The sequence below is a fragment of the Piliocolobus tephrosceles genome, chromosome 14, assembly GCF_002776525.5.
Source record: "Piliocolobus tephrosceles isolate RC106 chromosome 14, ASM277652v3, whole genome shotgun sequence".
NCBI classification, from domain to species: domain Eukaryota; kingdom Metazoa; phylum Chordata; class Mammalia; order Primates; family Cercopithecidae; genus Piliocolobus; species Piliocolobus tephrosceles.
In genome coordinates this window covers 76,333,148-76,351,153 of record NC_045447.1, presented here as the reverse complement: position 1 = coordinate 76,351,153, position 18,006 = coordinate 76,333,148, and the positions used below count along the sequence as shown (strand labels likewise).

At 36.8% G+C, this 18,006-nt stretch overlaps 1 protein-coding gene across 4 annotated transcripts in view; it reads right to left on the bottom strand.

Moving 5' to 3' along the window:
* KIAA2026 (KIAA2026 ortholog) overlaps window positions 1–18,006 on the bottom strand; it is an 89,942-nt gene that overhangs the window by 43,051 nt on the left and 28,885 nt on the right. For all 4 annotated transcript variants that reach the window (XM_023213160.3, XM_023213159.2, XM_023213161.3 and 1 more), the window contains exon 3: window positions 3,368–4,785. In XM_023213160.3, the coding sequence (XP_023068928.1) occupies window positions 3,368–4,785 (1,418 nt within the window). The remainder of the gene's footprint in view (window positions 1–3,367; window positions 4,786–18,006) is intronic.

The following is an 18,006-nucleotide window of genomic DNA, read 5'->3' as shown; positions in this document are numbered from 1 at the left end:
ACGCCTATAGTCCCAGCTACTCGGGAGGGTGAGGCAGGAGAACTGCTTGAACCCGGGAGGCAGAGGTTGCAGTGAGCAGAGATCACGCCAATGCACTCCAGCCTGAGCAACAAGAGTAAGACTCCGTCTCAAAAAAAAAAAAAAAAAAAAAAATCCAAACAAAACTGGTTGAAAGCATCTTAAAACACCATAAGCTTTTTGTAATTGTTAATGCATCTGTAATCTTTTTTGTGTTTTTTCAGATTTTATAAAAAGTCCCCTAATTTTTAGAATTTTTAATTCATTTTAGCCAACTCTACTTGCTCTACACAATCTATAATAACAGCACATTATTGAAAACAACCAAAATGTCCAATAAGGAGATTGGTTAAATTAACTGCAAAATACACACAACAGAATCGTACACAGCCATTTAAAATGATGATGCAGGGACCTATTTATTGCACAAAGATGTTCATGGTACACTGATAGGTAGGGGAAAAAAGCAGATTGTTAAAATGGTATGTATAGTATAATCCTATATAAACAAATATAGTCTTTGAAAAAGTGTTGAAATAGTAAGTAGTTAATAATAAGTAGTTAGCTTAAGTTAAATCTAGGTGAACCATATTACATGTGTTCATTTATTTATTTAGTATATTCCCACACAATGCATCAACCAATCTGCTAAAGTGCCAGGGATGCAAAACCAGAAATAATCCTTCTGTCCCTAAGAATGTTACAGAACAGAGAGGAGACAATCATCCAAAATAACCCAGAAGTAAAGGCAACTATAATAAGTATCATGAAGGAGAAGTGTCTGGTGCTATAAGCATGAATAACAGGGAAAACTTTAACAAGTCAAAAGATAATGGGAGGCTTCCTTAAGGAAGTGATAAAAGAATAAACATTTACTAGGTAATGAGGAAAGGGAAAGGGCTATTCTTTTTGCTTGTCTCTATATTCTTTAAAGAAAATGGATTGCTTTTATAAAAAGAAAAAACAATGAAAGAAAACCAAATGATCTGAATTTTTTTGCTGTGGGTTTTTTTTTACTCTTAAATAGTTATTTTTAATTTATGCACAGCTAATCTTGCTTGTCTTGCTTAAATGACAAAGTTTTAAGAAACGTTTATATTTTGAAAACAGGTCATCAAGGAAAAATTTCTAATCGCCAGGTCATATTTTTCTTATTCTATGATTGAATAAAAACATAAGACCAAGCATGAGATAATGGACATTATATTGTTTCCACTGTCTTCTATTTATTCCATAATGTTTCCAATAGTAAGGAACAGGCCTAAATGAGTAAAAATGAATTCAAAATTTAAAAAGGAGGAAGGAAATTCCAATTCTGAAAAGTAGATTAAAATGCTTAAATGTTACCCAAACTGCCTCAAACTGTGCTAAAATTATCAAGTCATTTTCAGCCAAATTGTCTTTGTGCCTTCTACTAAAAATCACCTGCCAATACAATAAGGCTTACTAAATTTGGAGATACCACCAAAAATTAAAGCCTGTATTATGTAACATAAAACAGACCAGATTAATTGCATGTAGAACTTAGTCCACCCTAAGTGAAGGTTCATACATCAGTCATAAATGACACAGCTTATCCCAGAGTGTATTCTACAGAATACACAGGTTATTGGTAACTATTATTTGAAAAAAAGCTGTGTTAAAATAAATTTGAAAAAAATACGTTAAACAAAATCAAGCAGTTTTCTTTTCTTCAAGACTTTCCAGAGTCTTTAATAAACAGGTCCAGAATAACTTAACAAATTAGAAGTTCAAAAGGTTTTGAAAACTAAAAGTCTCAAATATAATTTATATGGTAACAAAACCTGACTTGAACTTAAAGTTTTCTAGTCTTTTATTTAGTCTAATTCACACATTTTTCTGTAGAGATTATATGTTTGATTACAGGAGTAATTCCCACTGGGGATATTCCTTAACCTAAGCCCCAATGGGGATAACTTAAACATTATATACACCATAACACCGTTCTAATATCTGAAGAGTTCTGAATTTCAAAACAAATCTATTATCAGTTTTGCAAAATGAATTGTGAACCTCCACTAAAGCACAATGTGAATCTTTAAGAGGAGTATTTTCCAAACCTATGATGAAAGAGCTCACTTTTAAAAAGAATGAGAAAGTAAAGACTGGATTAAGGTATGCCCCAAACTGATTATGAAAGGCCAGGATGTCTCACACCTAATAAAGAACAGGGCAAAGCCTCAGATAGACAAGTGGACTGAAAATTACATAAAATAATGTTTAATTGTTATTATAACATTTTATGTAACATTGTTACATCAACAAGGAATTCAGTAACTGAGAAAAAAAGGGAATTGGCCGATGTTTACCCAGTATTAACTAGGTAAGCAGACAAAACTGGATCTACCAGATCCAAACATTTTTGTCACTTAAGACCTGACTTTCTAAAATTTGCTCTGAGAATAAAATAAGTATACAAACAAGTGTATTCTTTTCGTCTATTTCAGGCATGTAAGTCTTCTCTCCTCAACTAAGTACTTGCTAAATACAATGTATAAATTTGCCTTCCAAGTGTTTCCATTCATTTTTCTAGAACTGGATACAAAACTCCCTCCAATTTTCTCTGGAATCTACAGCAGTGTCTATTTTATAAACCACTTTACTGCCTTTGAGCACATGAATAGCAGTGTAATAAACAATAAAGGATTTTGGGTTACAATTACATTAATATATTATATACTTGAGTTGGGAAGTAGTTCTAATTTTAAAATATTATTTAATATTTTAGAGACTAACTTTTTTTTTTTTTTTTTGAGACAGTCTCGCTCTGTTGACCAGGCTGGAGTGCAGTGGTATGTAATTTTCTTATATTCCACATATTTTCTTGATATAAAAATATATACTGAAAACAGAGTTCTGAAAAATATATGATGCGGAAAAAAACAGACTCAGAAAGATAATCTGACTATCCTTGGTTTAAGTAGCTAGTTGCTATGAACTTTAGTCCTGGGAATGTTACTTCCTGAAATCAGTGCTTTTCCTACTACACCGTACTGCCCTACACCTGCGCGGGGAGGGAGGGAACCATTGCATAAGTGATGGGAAAGAAATTGGTTCAGAGAAAGGTAAAAACATAATGCCCCAACATGTTCAACTGAAAATTAAATTCAAACATACTGCATCAGTACTTTTTTTGTTGTAAGTATATAAAACGACATCTACTCTGCCTTTTTAACTCATGGAATATAAAATAAAATTTGACCCTCAAGTATACACGCATGCATACATGTGCATTTCAGTCTCTCAATCAAAGCACCCATGATGAATAACTGAAAAAACAATTTGAATTATACTTAAACATAACTCCCATCCATTTGTGTTAGCTTACCAGATTTGTGCTTCTTGTGTTTTGCTTTTTTTTTGATGATCAGTAACTTATTCTGGATCTCAGGTTTGTAAGACTTGAATGCAAGAGAATGAAGACCTTCACGCTTTCTCTGTAAGTTTTCATTCAAAACATCTTTCAATTTCTTTTTTTTCTTTTTCTTCTTTTTTGCCCTCATTTTAGTTAGTTTGAGTTTCTTGTGGCTCTGTAGTGACTGCTCTAATAGAATATCCCTTACGACTTTGTGGCAGTTAATTTCTGGATGATCACTGTGACTTCCATTTACATGTATTTGGCAAGATTTCAGAGTATTTTCTTTTAATGGACTGGGTTCAATCTTTATTCTGGAAGCTTCACCATATTTTTCCTGATTTTCTATAAACCTTATTTCACCTGGACTGAGAGGCTCTCCAAAGCCAGTAACTTCCCCTGGACTCCCTGGTTTCTCTAAATTTTCTTTACAACAATCAGTTTTTTTAATTTCACAAGGCCTGCGAATTCTAATTTCATAGCTGGATTTTACCTCCATTTCAACAGAGATGTCATGATTATCCAAGATCATTTTAGCAGGGCAGCAAGCTGGATCAAAATTATTTTCCTGCTCTTTCTTGAAGGCAGAGGGCATGCTGTCTCTACTACATCTATGTTCTCCATTACTTGTACTAACATAGTCACACTTCAATTTCTCCAATTTAATCCGAGGTACTCTTTGTATTTTAATGGGTGGAATTGGAAATTCTGGGGCCTGAAAGGGTCTCTGTTTATAAATCCGTACGTCTGCACCACAGAACTGTGGAAAATGTACATAAGCATTCTCCAAATAATCATAACCAAGAATAACTTCTCTGCATTCATGGATAGGCTGTCCAAGTACAGCATCTTGAACTTCTTTTTGTGTTTCATACACAAAGTCACAAAGACCCTTAAGTAGCCATACTTTTTGGTAAAAAGGTAGTTCGTGAAAAGGTTTTTCTTCTAATGGATTGACTTCTCCAAGAACTTTAAAAAACTGAGGACACAACCCCAGTTTTTCAGCACAGTTATCAGGATTTTCAGTCTGCCCTACAGCAGTGTACCACTGTTGTACTTTCTGCCTCAGTGCTGCTTCCCAGGTCTTGTAAGGCAAAGTAGGTCTTCGATGTAAGGTAGGTCTGCGATGGGGAGGACTTAATAGAGAAGTCATTATTTTAGATAGGAAAACATTACACTGAGGCATCAGAAGACAACGTTCCAATTCGTAAAAGACTATTTCTGGCAAATTTAGAATTTGTTGAGCTAAACAAAGGAAATGCCCAATAGCTGGAATTTCCCACATGGTCTCCATACAAGTTGGAGCTGCTTGAGCTAGAAGTTTTCTTTCCCATTCTTCTATTTCCTTTTGACTAGCTTCTTCTGCTTCTTTTCTTTCCTGCTCCCGAAGCCTAAAGAAATTTAACAAATTATACTATTATTATTTAGAGGGTACCATAAAATGTGAATTTTTTATCTTTTATTTTTTGAGACAGAGTCTCGCTCTGTCGCCCAGGCTGGAGTGCAGTGGCCGGATCTCAGCTCACTGCAAGCTCCGCCCCCCGGGTTTACGCCATTCTCCTGCCTCAGCCTCCTGAGTAGCTGGGACTACAGGCGCCCGCCACCTCGCCCAGCTAGTTTTTTGTATTTTTTAGTAGAGACGGGGTTTCACCATGTTAGCCAGGATGGTCTCGATCTCCTGACCTCATGATCCGCCCGCCTCAGCCTCCCAAAGTGCTGGGATTACAGGATTGAGCCACCGCGCCCGGCCTAAAATGTGAATTTTAAGTATATTTATCTTTAGTCAAAAAGGCAACTATCTGTCCTAGTTTCATTCATTCATTCATTTATTTATTTGAGTCTCGCTCTGTCGCCCAGGTTGGAGTGCAGTGGTACAATCTCAGCTCACTGCAACCTCTGTCTCGCAGGTTCAAGCAATTCTCCTGCCTCAGCCTCCCAAGTAGCAGTCACCTGCCACCACGCCCAGCTAACTCTTGTATCTTTTAGTAGAGATGGGGTTTCACCATGTTGGCCAGCCAGGCTGGTCTCAAACTCAGGTGATCCACCTGCCTTGGCCTCCCAAAGTGTTGAGATTTACAGGCAGAAGCCACCATGCCCAGGCTGTCCTAGTTTTAAATATCAGTACAAAGTGTCTCATAAAAGTACCATTTTGCTTTTTTCAGATGAAGAAATACACATATCACTTCACTCTGAATTTGATGGAGGATTCCTGACATAATTATCCTCAAGGTAAATTCTTCAATTTATAATATCAATTACATTTACTAAACGAAAGCACAGAATTTGATTACAATAATTTCTAGAAGTAATATGACTTCATATAAGAGCTGTAACGACATTTACATCCGTTAATTCCATTCCTAGAAAATTATACTAAGAAAATAAGTCAAACAGAAGCAAAAAGTTATGTACTTACCAACGTTAACTGGAGTTTTATCATATAAGCAAAACAAAACTATGAAAAAAATTGTTTTAAAATTGGGAAATAAACTTGAAATATTATGTAGCCTTAAAAATTAAAATTATTAATATGTACAAATACAGAAAATGTCAGAATACAACATAGTACTTAATAGTCATAATGAAAATAGGTATATACTGAGCAGGGAGGTGACAGTATTGCAAAAGTAAATAATTTCTAGGCTAATGGGAATATGAGTGCTTTTATCCCCCTTAAGATTTTCTTTATTAGCACTACTATAAAAACTTTTTAATTCAAAAAAAATTAAATTATATGCAAAGATAGGCATTTAAGTCTTTGCGACCTTAGATTAGGCAATGGTTTCTTAGATCTGACACCCAAAAAATAAGCAACAAGAGAAAAATAGATAAACTGGGTATCACCAAAACTAGAAAATTTTGCGCTTTTAAAAGACATCATCAAGAAAGTAAAGATAACTCACAGAATGGGAGGATGTTTTTGTAAATTATATACTTAATAGGAGACTTGTATATAGAACATATAATGACTACTTACAACTCAATAATAAAAGGACAAATAGCCCAGTTAAAAAATGGACAGGTTGGGTGCAGTGGCTCACGTCTGTAATCCCAGCATTTCGGGAGGCCTGAGGCCTGTAATCCCAGCATTTCGTGGATCACCTGAGGTCAGGAATTTTGACACCAGCCTGGCCAACATGGTGAAACCCCTTCTTGACTAAAAACACAAAAATTAGTTGGGCATGGTGGCACATGCCTATAATCCCAGCTACTAGGGAGGCTGAGGCAGAAGAATCGCTTAAACCTGGGAAGCAGCGGTTACAGTGAGCTCACCCTTGTGCTCCAGCCTGGGAAACAAGAGCGAAGCTCCGTCTCATGAAAAAAAAAGAAAAAGAAAAAAAAAGGAGAAAGAAACTTGAACATGAATAGATATTTCTTTAAAGATGTGAACAACAAAATGAACAACAAAAGCACATGAAAAGATGCTCAACCTCATTATCAATTAGATAAAATGCAAATCAAAACCAGAATGAGATACTACTCCAAACCTACGTGGATGGTTATTATACAAAAGACAGATAGTAACAAGTATTGGTGAAAAAGTGAAGAAACTAGAAACCTCATACACTGTAGGTAGTGTAATTGCTTTTGAAAATGTTACCATGTGATCTAGCAATTCTACCCCTGCGTATATACCCAAGAGAAATAAAAACACTTATTCACATGAAAACTTGTATAGAAATGCTCTTAGCAGTATTATTGACAAGAGCCAAAAATGGGAACAAATCAATGTCTGACATTGGCTATTTTTCTACAGATCAGATTGCAATCCAGTAAGGTAATATATAAATAGTAAGAACACTACTTTGGCAAATATCACAACTTGCTCTTTTATAGAACAGCCTACTTTTATATTTTTGGTTGAAATGTCATACTACAACTGTCACTAGTGATTTGGTATTTATATATATTACATTTGAGTACCTAAAAAATATTAAATATTCTTAATAAAATTCAACTTTTTTTCAAATGTGCTTAGAGTTTTATGGAATTTTATTTTTTACTGCATGAGGATGGTAGTGGGCAGGTAGAATTTGGCTTCCTCTGTACAGAGCTGGGACTCCAAAAGCACAAACACTCAGTAGAGGGGCATACTAGAAAAAAGTCCCTTCCCCCAATCCTCAACTAGAGGACTGCAAGAAAAATTTTTTTGTCTTCACAATAGGAGTGGTGAGTGGAAAAAAATAAAATCTAAAGAATTTGTAACTATAAGCTGACTCATATGGATTTATCGCCCAATTTCACATTTCCTGAGTGCTCAGAAAAACATCACACTAAGAAATGAGTTTAATGTGGTTTCATGCCAATATTGCTGTCAGGTACATGAACAACAACAAAAAAATCAAATTTCTAAGGGAATGCACCTTAAGCCCAGACTTTAAGGAACTCCTACCGCTATAGTGTATAGATAAGAAATGAGTTCACAGTCAAAGATAAAACATAAAAGGAATTAAGATATTAGGAGGGATAGGAAGAAAGAATCTGGCCCCAAGATAATAGATGTAAGAATTACAGGACACAAGGAATACAATGTTCAGTGAAAAGAAGCTGAAAACATGAGCAAAGAGAAGGAGATTATACAAAATGACAAAGTAGTTTTGAAAACGAATTAAAAAGAACTTCTAGAAATGAAAAATACAGAAATTAAAATAAAAACAGATTTACAGCTAACTCCTTGATATAGTTTGGATATTTGCACCCTCCAATTCTCATGCTGAAATTTGATTTCCAACGCTGAAAGCGGGGCCTAGTAAGAGGGTGTTTGGGTTATGGGGGTGGATTCCTCATGAATAGCTTGGTGCCATTCTCACTACAGTGAGTGAGTTCTCACTCTACTATTTCTCACGAGAAATAATTGTTAAAATGGGCCTGACACCTTCTTCCTCTCTATTGTTCCCTTTCTCACCATGTGGTATGTTGGCTCCCCTTCACCTTTTGCTAGGAGTAGAAGCAGTCTGAGGCACTCTCCTGATGCAGATGCTGGCTCCATGCTTTCTGTACAACCTACAAAACCACGAGACAAATAACCCTCTTTTCTTTATAAATTACTCAGCCTCAGGTATTCCTTCACAGCAATGCAAAATGGACTAAGACATTCTTCAACAGCAATAACAGAAGCCAGCACACAATGGAGTATCTTTAATATACTCAGAAAATAAGTGCCAACAGAAATTGCTATTGAATAAAAATATCTTTCAAAAATATAGAAAAAAAGATATTTTCAGACCAAAAAAATGTGATATTTGTGACTAAAAAACACAATCTAAAGGAAATTCTAAAGAATATGCTTCCAGTGGAAGAATAGTGATTTCTAACTGAAGCACAAAGATAGGGGGGAAAAAAGGTGGTAATACATAGGTTAATTTACATAGATATGGCATAAATGATTAAAATGTTCTATGGAGTTTAAAAAGAAGACAAGATAGAATTAAAATACATGACAACAATGGCTGGGCCCTGTGGTTTGCGCCTGTAATGCCAGCACTTTAGGAGGCCGAGGCAGGCAGATCATCTGAAGGCAGATCATCTGAAGTCAGCAGTTCGAGACCAGTCTGGTCAACAAGGTGAAACCCTGTCTCTACTAGAAATACAAAAATCAGCTGGGTGTGGTGGTGCACGCCTGCAATCTCAGCAAGGCAGGAGAATTGCTTGAACCTGGGAGGCAGAGCCTGCAGTGAGCTGAGATAGCACCACTGTACTCCAGCCTGGGCGACAGAGTGAGACTCCATCTCAAAAAATAATACTAATGCTAATATAAAATAAAATATATTACAATAATAGCAGATAAGCTGGGAGAAAAATAATTAAACTGAAAAGGAAGAGACAGACTAAAGAAGCACAAATCAATATCTAACATACAACAAATTGATTGGGCTGGGTGTGGTGGCTCACACCTGTAATCCCAGCATTTTGGGAGGCCAAGGTGGGAGGACGGCTTAAGCCCAGGACTTCAAGATCAGCCTAGGCAACACGGTGAGATCTCACCGCTTAAAAAAAAAAAGGGGGGGCCTGTTATGGTGGCACAGGCCTGTGGTCCGAGCTACTTGGGAGGGTGAGGTGGGAAGATCACTTGAGCCCAGGAAGTCAAAGTTGCAGTGAGCTGTGTTCATGCCATGGCACTCTAGCCTGGGCAAAAGAGCAAGACCCTGTCTCAAAAAAACCAAAACAAATCAAAAGCAAAGGACAAAAAACAAATTGGAGCTCCAGAAAATAAGAATAGAGAGGCAGGAAGGTAATGGTGATGGTGATAGTTGACGACACAATGGCTGAGAATTTTCCAGAACTAATGGGCACAAATCTTCATTTCAGAAAGCTCCAAAAAATAAATGAAGAAAGTAAGCCACATTTGGGCACGGGATAAAACAATAATAAAACATCAAAGACAAAAAAAAAAAATTCTTACAAGATGCAGAAAAAAGGACAGAGTACATACATAGGAATGACAGACTGAGAGATCTATTAATAGCAACAAAATAAACCAGAAACGACAGAACAGTATCTTTAAAGTGCTGAATTAATATAATGGTCAAACTAGAGTTGCATAACCAGCTAAACTATCATTCATAGATCAAAGTAAGTTAAAGCCATTTTCAGTTAGACTGAAATGAAAACTTTCATGTAGTGTCTTCTGCTTCCATCCAAAATGAAGTAACAAAGAATCAAATTTATACTTTCATTTGAACCAACAAAAATATCCTAATACATGAAATAATGGTTTTCAAGCAAAGGACAGTGATCCATGACACATGAGAAAGAGATGAGGTTAGTCCAAATCTTGTTTCAGTTTATTGCCTTGAAAGAGTATCCAGATCATGATGCAGACAGACAGAGGATACCCAGGCAAAGCCCAGCAGACTCCCTTAATTGAGAAGAAGCCAAGAGTCCAGAGAGACCAAGGCAACTAGAGTCTGCAGGACATAGTACCTGCACAGTACCAATGAGTAGACAGTTGCATAAAGACAGAATGCTACAGATGTGCAGAGAATCTCCCAGGAGTATTCACAGTACTGATTAGTAGAGGGACAAACTTACAAAATATTAGAGAACATAGTGCCCGTTCCCACTAGCCACGCTAGAAAACTAGACTCATAATTCATGGAATATTGTGTAGAATACTCAGGAAGGTCTTACCTTGGTAGTAGAGAATAATTAGACATGGACTAGTGCTCAGGATCCAAATAACAAATCATAAAAGGTCAGAATAATAAAGTTGTTTCCAACTAACTTAACTGCATTCCAGGAAAAAAGCTCAAGATTTATAGGGATCCAAAAATATCCAGCACTCATCAAGGTAAAATTTACAATGTTTGGCATTCAAACCAAGGCTACCAGGCATACAACAATGCAGAAAAATGACCCATGATGAGAAAAATCAGCCAAAACTGACCCAGAAATGATACACATATTAGAGTTAGCAATAAGGGCCGCACATGGTGGCTCACGCCTGTAATCCCAGCACTTTAGGAGGCTGAGGTGGGTGGATCACTTGAGGTGAGGAGTTTGAGACTAACCTGACCAACATGGTGAAAACCTGTCTCTACTAAAAAAAAAAAAATACAAAATTAGGTGGGTGTGGTGGTGCACGCCTGTAATCCCAACTACTTGGGAGGCTGAAGCAGGAGAATCGCTTGAACCCAGGAGGTGGAGGTTGCAGTGAGCCAAGCTCGCACCATTGAGCTCCAGCCTAGGCAACAAGAGTGAAACTCCATCTCAAAAAAAAAAAAAAGAAAAAAGAATTAGCAATAAGGTCATTAAAGTAGTTATTGAAACTATATTCCATTTGGTTAAAAACTTAAGTAGAGACACGAAAGATATAAAAAAGACCCAAAACTTTTGGAGATAAAAACTGTGATGTCTGAGATGAAAATACACAGAATGCGATTTATGACCGATTAGACATGGCAGAAGAAAAGATTAGTGAAGTTGAAGACAGCAATAGAAACTATCCAAAGTGAAATATACAGAAAAAATACTTCTACAGTATATATGTAGAAGAAAAGAGATGATTAAAGAAAGAAGTTCGAAAATGTGAGAAGAATTGGGAACAAACTGAATTATGGGTAAATATGAATAAAAATTATACTATAAAAACAGTAATGCTTAGTTCAGGGGATAAAAAATGACACAAAGCTAAATTATTAATCAACAATAACATATGAGATGGACGAGGCAGAAGAGAACAAAATTAAGAAGAGGAAGAGAGCTTCCCTATCAGTGGAAGCAGGTGTAAAAGAATTCCACAGATAAATAGCAATAGATAATGCCAAATGGAAAAATCAAGAAATAGCAACATAGCATTTATTTAAAAATGTGAACATGAGGCCGGGTGCGGTGGCTCAAGCCTGCAATCCCAGCACTTTGGGAGGCCGAGACGGGCAGATCACGAGGTCAGGAAATCAAGACCATCCTGGCTAACACGGTGAAACCCCGTCTCTACTAAAAAAACACAAAAATCCTAGCCGGGCGAGGTGGCGGGCGCCTGTAGTCCCAGCTACTAGGAAGGCTGAGGCGGGAGAATGGCCTAAACCTGGGAGGTGGAGCTTGCAGTGAGCTGAGATAAGGCCACTGCACTTCAGTCTGGGCGACAGAGCCAGACTCCGTCTCAAAAAAAAAAAAACAAAAAACAAAAAAAAAATGTGAACATGATTACCAGAAGGAATAGCTAAAAGTTAAAGGTAGCTGATTCTAAGTCACGGGCTTGAAGTTGAGCTGAGTAACACTAATGTCTTTTAGTAGCCTTAAAGATACACTGCGACTTTTAAACTAGAGAGTCTGTAGAATAAAATAAGTCTTAAATCGACTTTTCTTTTCTTTTTTTTTTTTTTTTTGAGACGGAGTCTCGCTCTGTCACCCAGGCTGTAGTGCAGTGGCTGGATCTCAGCTCACTGCAAGCTCCGCCTCCTGGGTTCACGTCATTCTCCTGCCTCAGCCTCCCGAGTAGTTGGGACTACAGGCGCCGCCACCTCGCCCGGCTAGTTTTTTGTATTTTTAGTAGAGACGGGGTTTCACCGTGTTAGCCAGGATGGTCTTGATTTCCTGACCTCGTGATCCGCCCGTCTCGGCCTCCCAAAGTGCTGGGATTACAGGCTTGAGCCACCGCGCCTGGCCTTAAATCGATTTTTCAAAAGCTAAAAAAAAAAAATCAGTCAAATGACTTAATCATGTTTATGTTAAATTTATAGATACTGTGTACTTTACCATGAAATTGAGTTTCTCTACACTTTATGTATTGAGAAGAATAGAATATTTTTCTGGGTAGAATATTTTTCTTCAATATACTGTTGTTAACAATAGACAAAGTTTTCAAGTTATTTCCCATAAAATTTAATTCACAGTTTGTTTAAAAGTTTGTAATAGGATACTATATCTTAGAATCAATCATCAGAAACTGGGTTTATTACTATTCTTGGCAGAGAAAACTGATTTTGGTTAATCCTGTCATAATTAATTCTATGAGCTCGCTATAAAATCACTTATTAGTTAGAAAACATCTCAGACTGTAAGTCTGGAAATTCTCCCTTTTTGGTTATACATACAAGTAAAATATAATGTTGTTTATGGCAGATTTCTGTTTTCAAAATTAAATGTGATACCTTGCTTTTTTCCAAAGGAAATAAGATTAAAGGAACCAGGAAGCACCAAATAATAGAATAGATATGAAGAGTCAACACCAAGTAGGGAAAGGATAGCAAAAAAAAAAAATCTGGGAATCCTGAAGGCAATGCATACATGACTAACATCAATGAAATACATTTTGTTCTGACAGAGAAGAGTGTTACATGTTCTGCAGAAGTGAAAGAGTGACAACTAGTGCTTAGGAAAGAAAATGAAAGGGAAAGTTGGAGTAGATGAAAAAACTTTTATGGACTTGCTTTGCCTAAGGCAGTGAAAAGCAACTTTTGGCCAATATAAAGATTAGTGATAAGGTAATTTCACAAACTATTTACCTGCTGCGGATATTAAGGGCATACAGAGGGGTGAAATAACTTCCCCCCGGTTTTCCTAGCAGGTCAGTATAAGAGACAGAAACACAGTTTGCCTGGTAGGCCAAAGTTAGCACCAATTGGCTTGCTCCTAGAAGAGGAAGAAAGTTCATGATACAGTTGAAGCATGATGCTGCCATCTGTGCGCACTATCTGAAGTTAATCAAGGGCTGCTACCCACACTGCTGCTGTTCCTCATACACTGTACCTTTCAGGGGAAGATTATGGAATCTAGCCTCAGACTATGAATACTAAAGAGATGTGAGGAAGCACAAAAAAGTACATGGCTGGTACAGGCCAGCATAAGGCAGAAGAGCACTTTACCTTTAGAAATACAACTATGGAGTCTCTTTCCTGATCCTCAGTAGTGTAGTAAATAGGGAACGGGAGCCTGCTGAAGATCTCTAGAGTTAATATATATAATCAGCTATTTTTTAAAAACTTTAACACTTACAGTTAAAAAATTTAAAATAGTATCTTAAAAATGCTGAAGTACATCACATTTTGCTGGTAAGGCAGATAAAAAACCACCTTCCAGAATTATTTTCATTTAAAAATTTTGTCCAAAAGTACAGTACTAAAGACAGATAAAGCAGTCATGTTTCTAAAATACCAGCTCAAAAAATTAACCCTTCAATGTTGGGAAAATACCAAAAGACTGCCTCAGGATAGCTGCAAAAACAACATTTGCTATTTTTAAAAAGAGGGTACATAAACAATACTGAATCAACAAGAAAATTGGTTCAATTTTTTTTTTCTGGATCAATTCTCATTTTTTGATGTTGCTCCTTACTGGGTTGTGACATGCTTGCATGTTACTCTGTGAAATACTAATAGAAGCTGTGCCTAAGGTTATTTTAGCCATGCACAATTTGGCAAAAACACTAGCTTTCCAACAGAAAATTAAGTTTTAAAGTATCCTAACTTTACTATTATAGTTTTATAAACTTTTATTGAATGCTCACCATGTGTGATGATACAAAGAGGTAAGAAAACATGGACTTCACTCTCAAAGACATTACAATTTAGTAAAAAAAAAAAAAAAAAAAAAGGACCTTTAATCTAAAATAATCCATTAATTGAGGAAACATTACAATGTATACAAATTGGTGGCATGAAAAAAGGAAGCAAGACATTTACTTACATTTTCTAAGATGAATAACACATAATATTATATTTCAGAAAAATTAACCATTCACATCAAGTCCATCAGCCAAGCTTCTTATTTATCTGCCAAAAACAGAATCTCCTCTGGCTAGTTGAAACAGAAAATGAATTTATTTAAGGATTATAAGGGAGCTTACAGAAGCTCTGTTAAGAGTCAGAGAGCCAAACTTAGATGACAAAAAGCCAGAAAACAAGTCCAACCACACTCAGGAGGTTCTCCAGGAAAAACCAGACAGTCAGCACTAGTTGGCTGGCACCTTTGATACCAAGAACCTGGAACAACCAGAAACTCCTACCACCAGCTTTACCAAAAAATAAAACCTCTCACTCAAGATTGCTACCTGATGTTATTTCCATACAATATCAAGTAAGAAGTATATGCCTGTTCATATACCTCTACCTTACCTGTGAATGGGTTTGAGAATATAAATTTTCTGGCATCTATCCTGGGAAGTTAAGACTTGTACTATAGGAAATTACCAAAATGTAAGAAAGCTATTTAAAAATGCTGGGTGGCCACAAATGATGAATATATATTTAATTAAGTCACTGTTACTTTGTGTTATAGAGAATATGAAAATAAATCACTTAATTATAAAGTCACAGTATTTATTTTACAAAAATAATCACTGGAGTTAAAAAATCTGTTTCAATTCCAGTGATTTCCAAATCAGTAAAATACTAGTAATAAAGAGTACTTACAAAATATACACTGGCTGGGAGTGGTGGCTCATGCCTGTAATCCCAACACTTTGGAAGACCAAGGTGGGAGGATGGCTTGAGCCCAGGAGTTCGAGACCAGCCTGGGAAATACCGTGATACCTTGCCTTTACAAAAAATGTAAAAATTAGCCAAGTGCGGTGGTCATGCCTGTAATCCCAGCTACTTGGGAGGCTGAGGTGGAAGGATAACTTCAGCCTGGGAGCTGGAGTCTGCAGTGAGTCGTGATCACATCACTCCAGCCTGGGATACCCTGTCTCAAAAAAACCCAGAAACCAAAAAAATCCACTATTTCTGGTAATCCAAATAGTTTTGCAAAAAAGGAACAGGGAACAGATCTAGTATTTTTAATATCACTAAAATAGACTTAAGTTATTAAAAGTGCTACCTAATAATGTCATATTCCAGATTAATAGAAATTTACTTGAGGAGAACCAATTGCCAATTTTCATCAATTTTATTTTATTTTTTAAGTATCTATAATGGCCAGTATGGTGGCTCATACCTGTAATTCCAGCACTTTGGGATACCGAGGAGGGTGGATCACCTGAGGTCAGGAGTTCAACACCAGCCTGGGCAACACAGTGAAATCCCGTCTCTACTAAAAATACAAAAATTGGCTGGGCATAGTGGCAGGCGCCTGTAGCCCTAGCTACTCAGGAGGCTGAGGTGGGAGAATCACTTGAACTTGGGAGGCGGAGGTTGCAGTGAGCCAAGATTGCACCACTGTACTACAGCCTGGGCAACAAAGCAAGATTCCATCTCAAAAAAAAAAAAAAAAAAAAGACAAAAAAAAAGCTATCTAAAATGTGTTATTTACTTTCCTATTTAATAAACAAAGTATACAAAATATTATTCAATCATTCCTTAATGGCTTCAGGTCATCATTATAAACAGAATGTGGTGGTGGTTGTGATTAGCTTAAAGATTATCTTAGCAATAAATTAATCAGCTTTCACTCAACTTTCTCAGACTTTCACTTAGAGGGCTGCTGTCTCCTAAATCAATGGGGTCTCTCTATACCAGTTCCCCCAAGACTGACTGTTGTCCTATCAGCATTTTCTTGAAGATGGCTACAATACCAAGCCTTTCTCAGTATATATTCCTCTCTGTTCAACAGGCCATCACTTGCTATCTCCTTTATACTGGTTTCCAGTGCTGTCCAAACTAATAAACACAGCAATAAAAGAATGCCAGGATTTTAAATCTGGCAATCTAAGAAGCCATTATTTTGATGGCATATACTGCACAAGGAAGGAAATCAGCCTACTTCATAAAAATTTATATAGAGTGGGGAGCTTCCTTCCTTTAAATGTAATAGGTAACAAATTAGAAACGAAATTGCTACATTTAAACATTGCAAAAAATTTCTGTAGACCAGGGTTGGTTTAAAAAACACTTAACACACACACACACACACACACACACAGAGAGAGAGTAAAAATTTTTTAAAAATCTACTTTTGAGTTTGTGCCTGCCCAGATGATCAGCTGAAAATTATCAGATGTCCATCAGATACCAGATAAAGTATTACCATATTAAAATATATACTAAATTTTCAGCCTGTTGCTATCTGGATCTCAAATTTCTGATATAACAGGTGCTTTAACCTACTTAACAAAATGAAAACTGTTTTCCCCAAAGGTTTTAATTAAAACAACAACAACAAAAACACCTCCTCTCTCTTCTAACATGACCCTTCCTATGATTTCAAAGTCCTTTCCCTACCTAAATTTATAAAATCTACACTCTCAGCTAGTCTCTAACTCTTGACAGGATATTAAATTGACAGACTGCTGGGCGCGGTGGCTCAGGCCTGTAATCCCAGCACTTTGGGAGGCCGAGGTGGGCGGATCACGAGGTCAGGAGATCGAGACCATCCTGGCTAACACGGTGAAACCCTATCTCTACTAAAAATACAAAAAATTAGCCGGGCATGGTGTCAGGTACCTGTAGTCCCAGCTACTTGGGAGGCTGAGGCAGGAGAGTGGCGTGAACCCGGGAGGCGGAGCTTGCAATGAGCAGAGATTGAGCCACTGCACTCCAGCCTAGGCGACAGAGTGAGACTCCGTCTCAAGAAAAATAAAAATAAAAATAAATAAATAGATAAATTGACAGATTAGATTGTCTGACTCTAGCTCCATTCTCCATCCTTCACTGTAATGTTTATCTGTATCAATACGTAACCTCATTCTCAGTCTTCCCTTGAGTTCATCAATGGAGAGACCTGGGAGGTGATCAGAAAGATAAAAGAAAGTGGGATGAAGCATTTATTTCCCTGGCTCCCTCCTAATGAGGTTGTCTTGGGCTTTGTCCTTCAACAGAAGGTATCATCTCAAAACAGTCTCTTCTCTATAACTGTTTCCTGGGTAGCAGTTACTCTCTCTGCTTGCCCTTCTTACAGCCTTATTTCTTAAGATTCTTCTACACTGTAACCCCTTTGAAAATAAACCTTATTTGAAATATCCTAATTTGAATGTGCCACGTTTCCTGGCAGAGGACAGACACTGATACCCCAACACTGATATATACGATATCCAGAGAAGGTATTAAGCAGGCAATTAGGTCTGAAACTTAAAGGAGAGATCTGGACTACCTATCTGTCTATCTATCTACCCATCCATTCATTCTATCTATCTATCTATCTATCTATCTATCTATCTATCTATCTAATTTAATCTATCTATCTGTCTCCATCTATCTATCTATCTATCTATCTATCTATCTATCTATCTATCTATC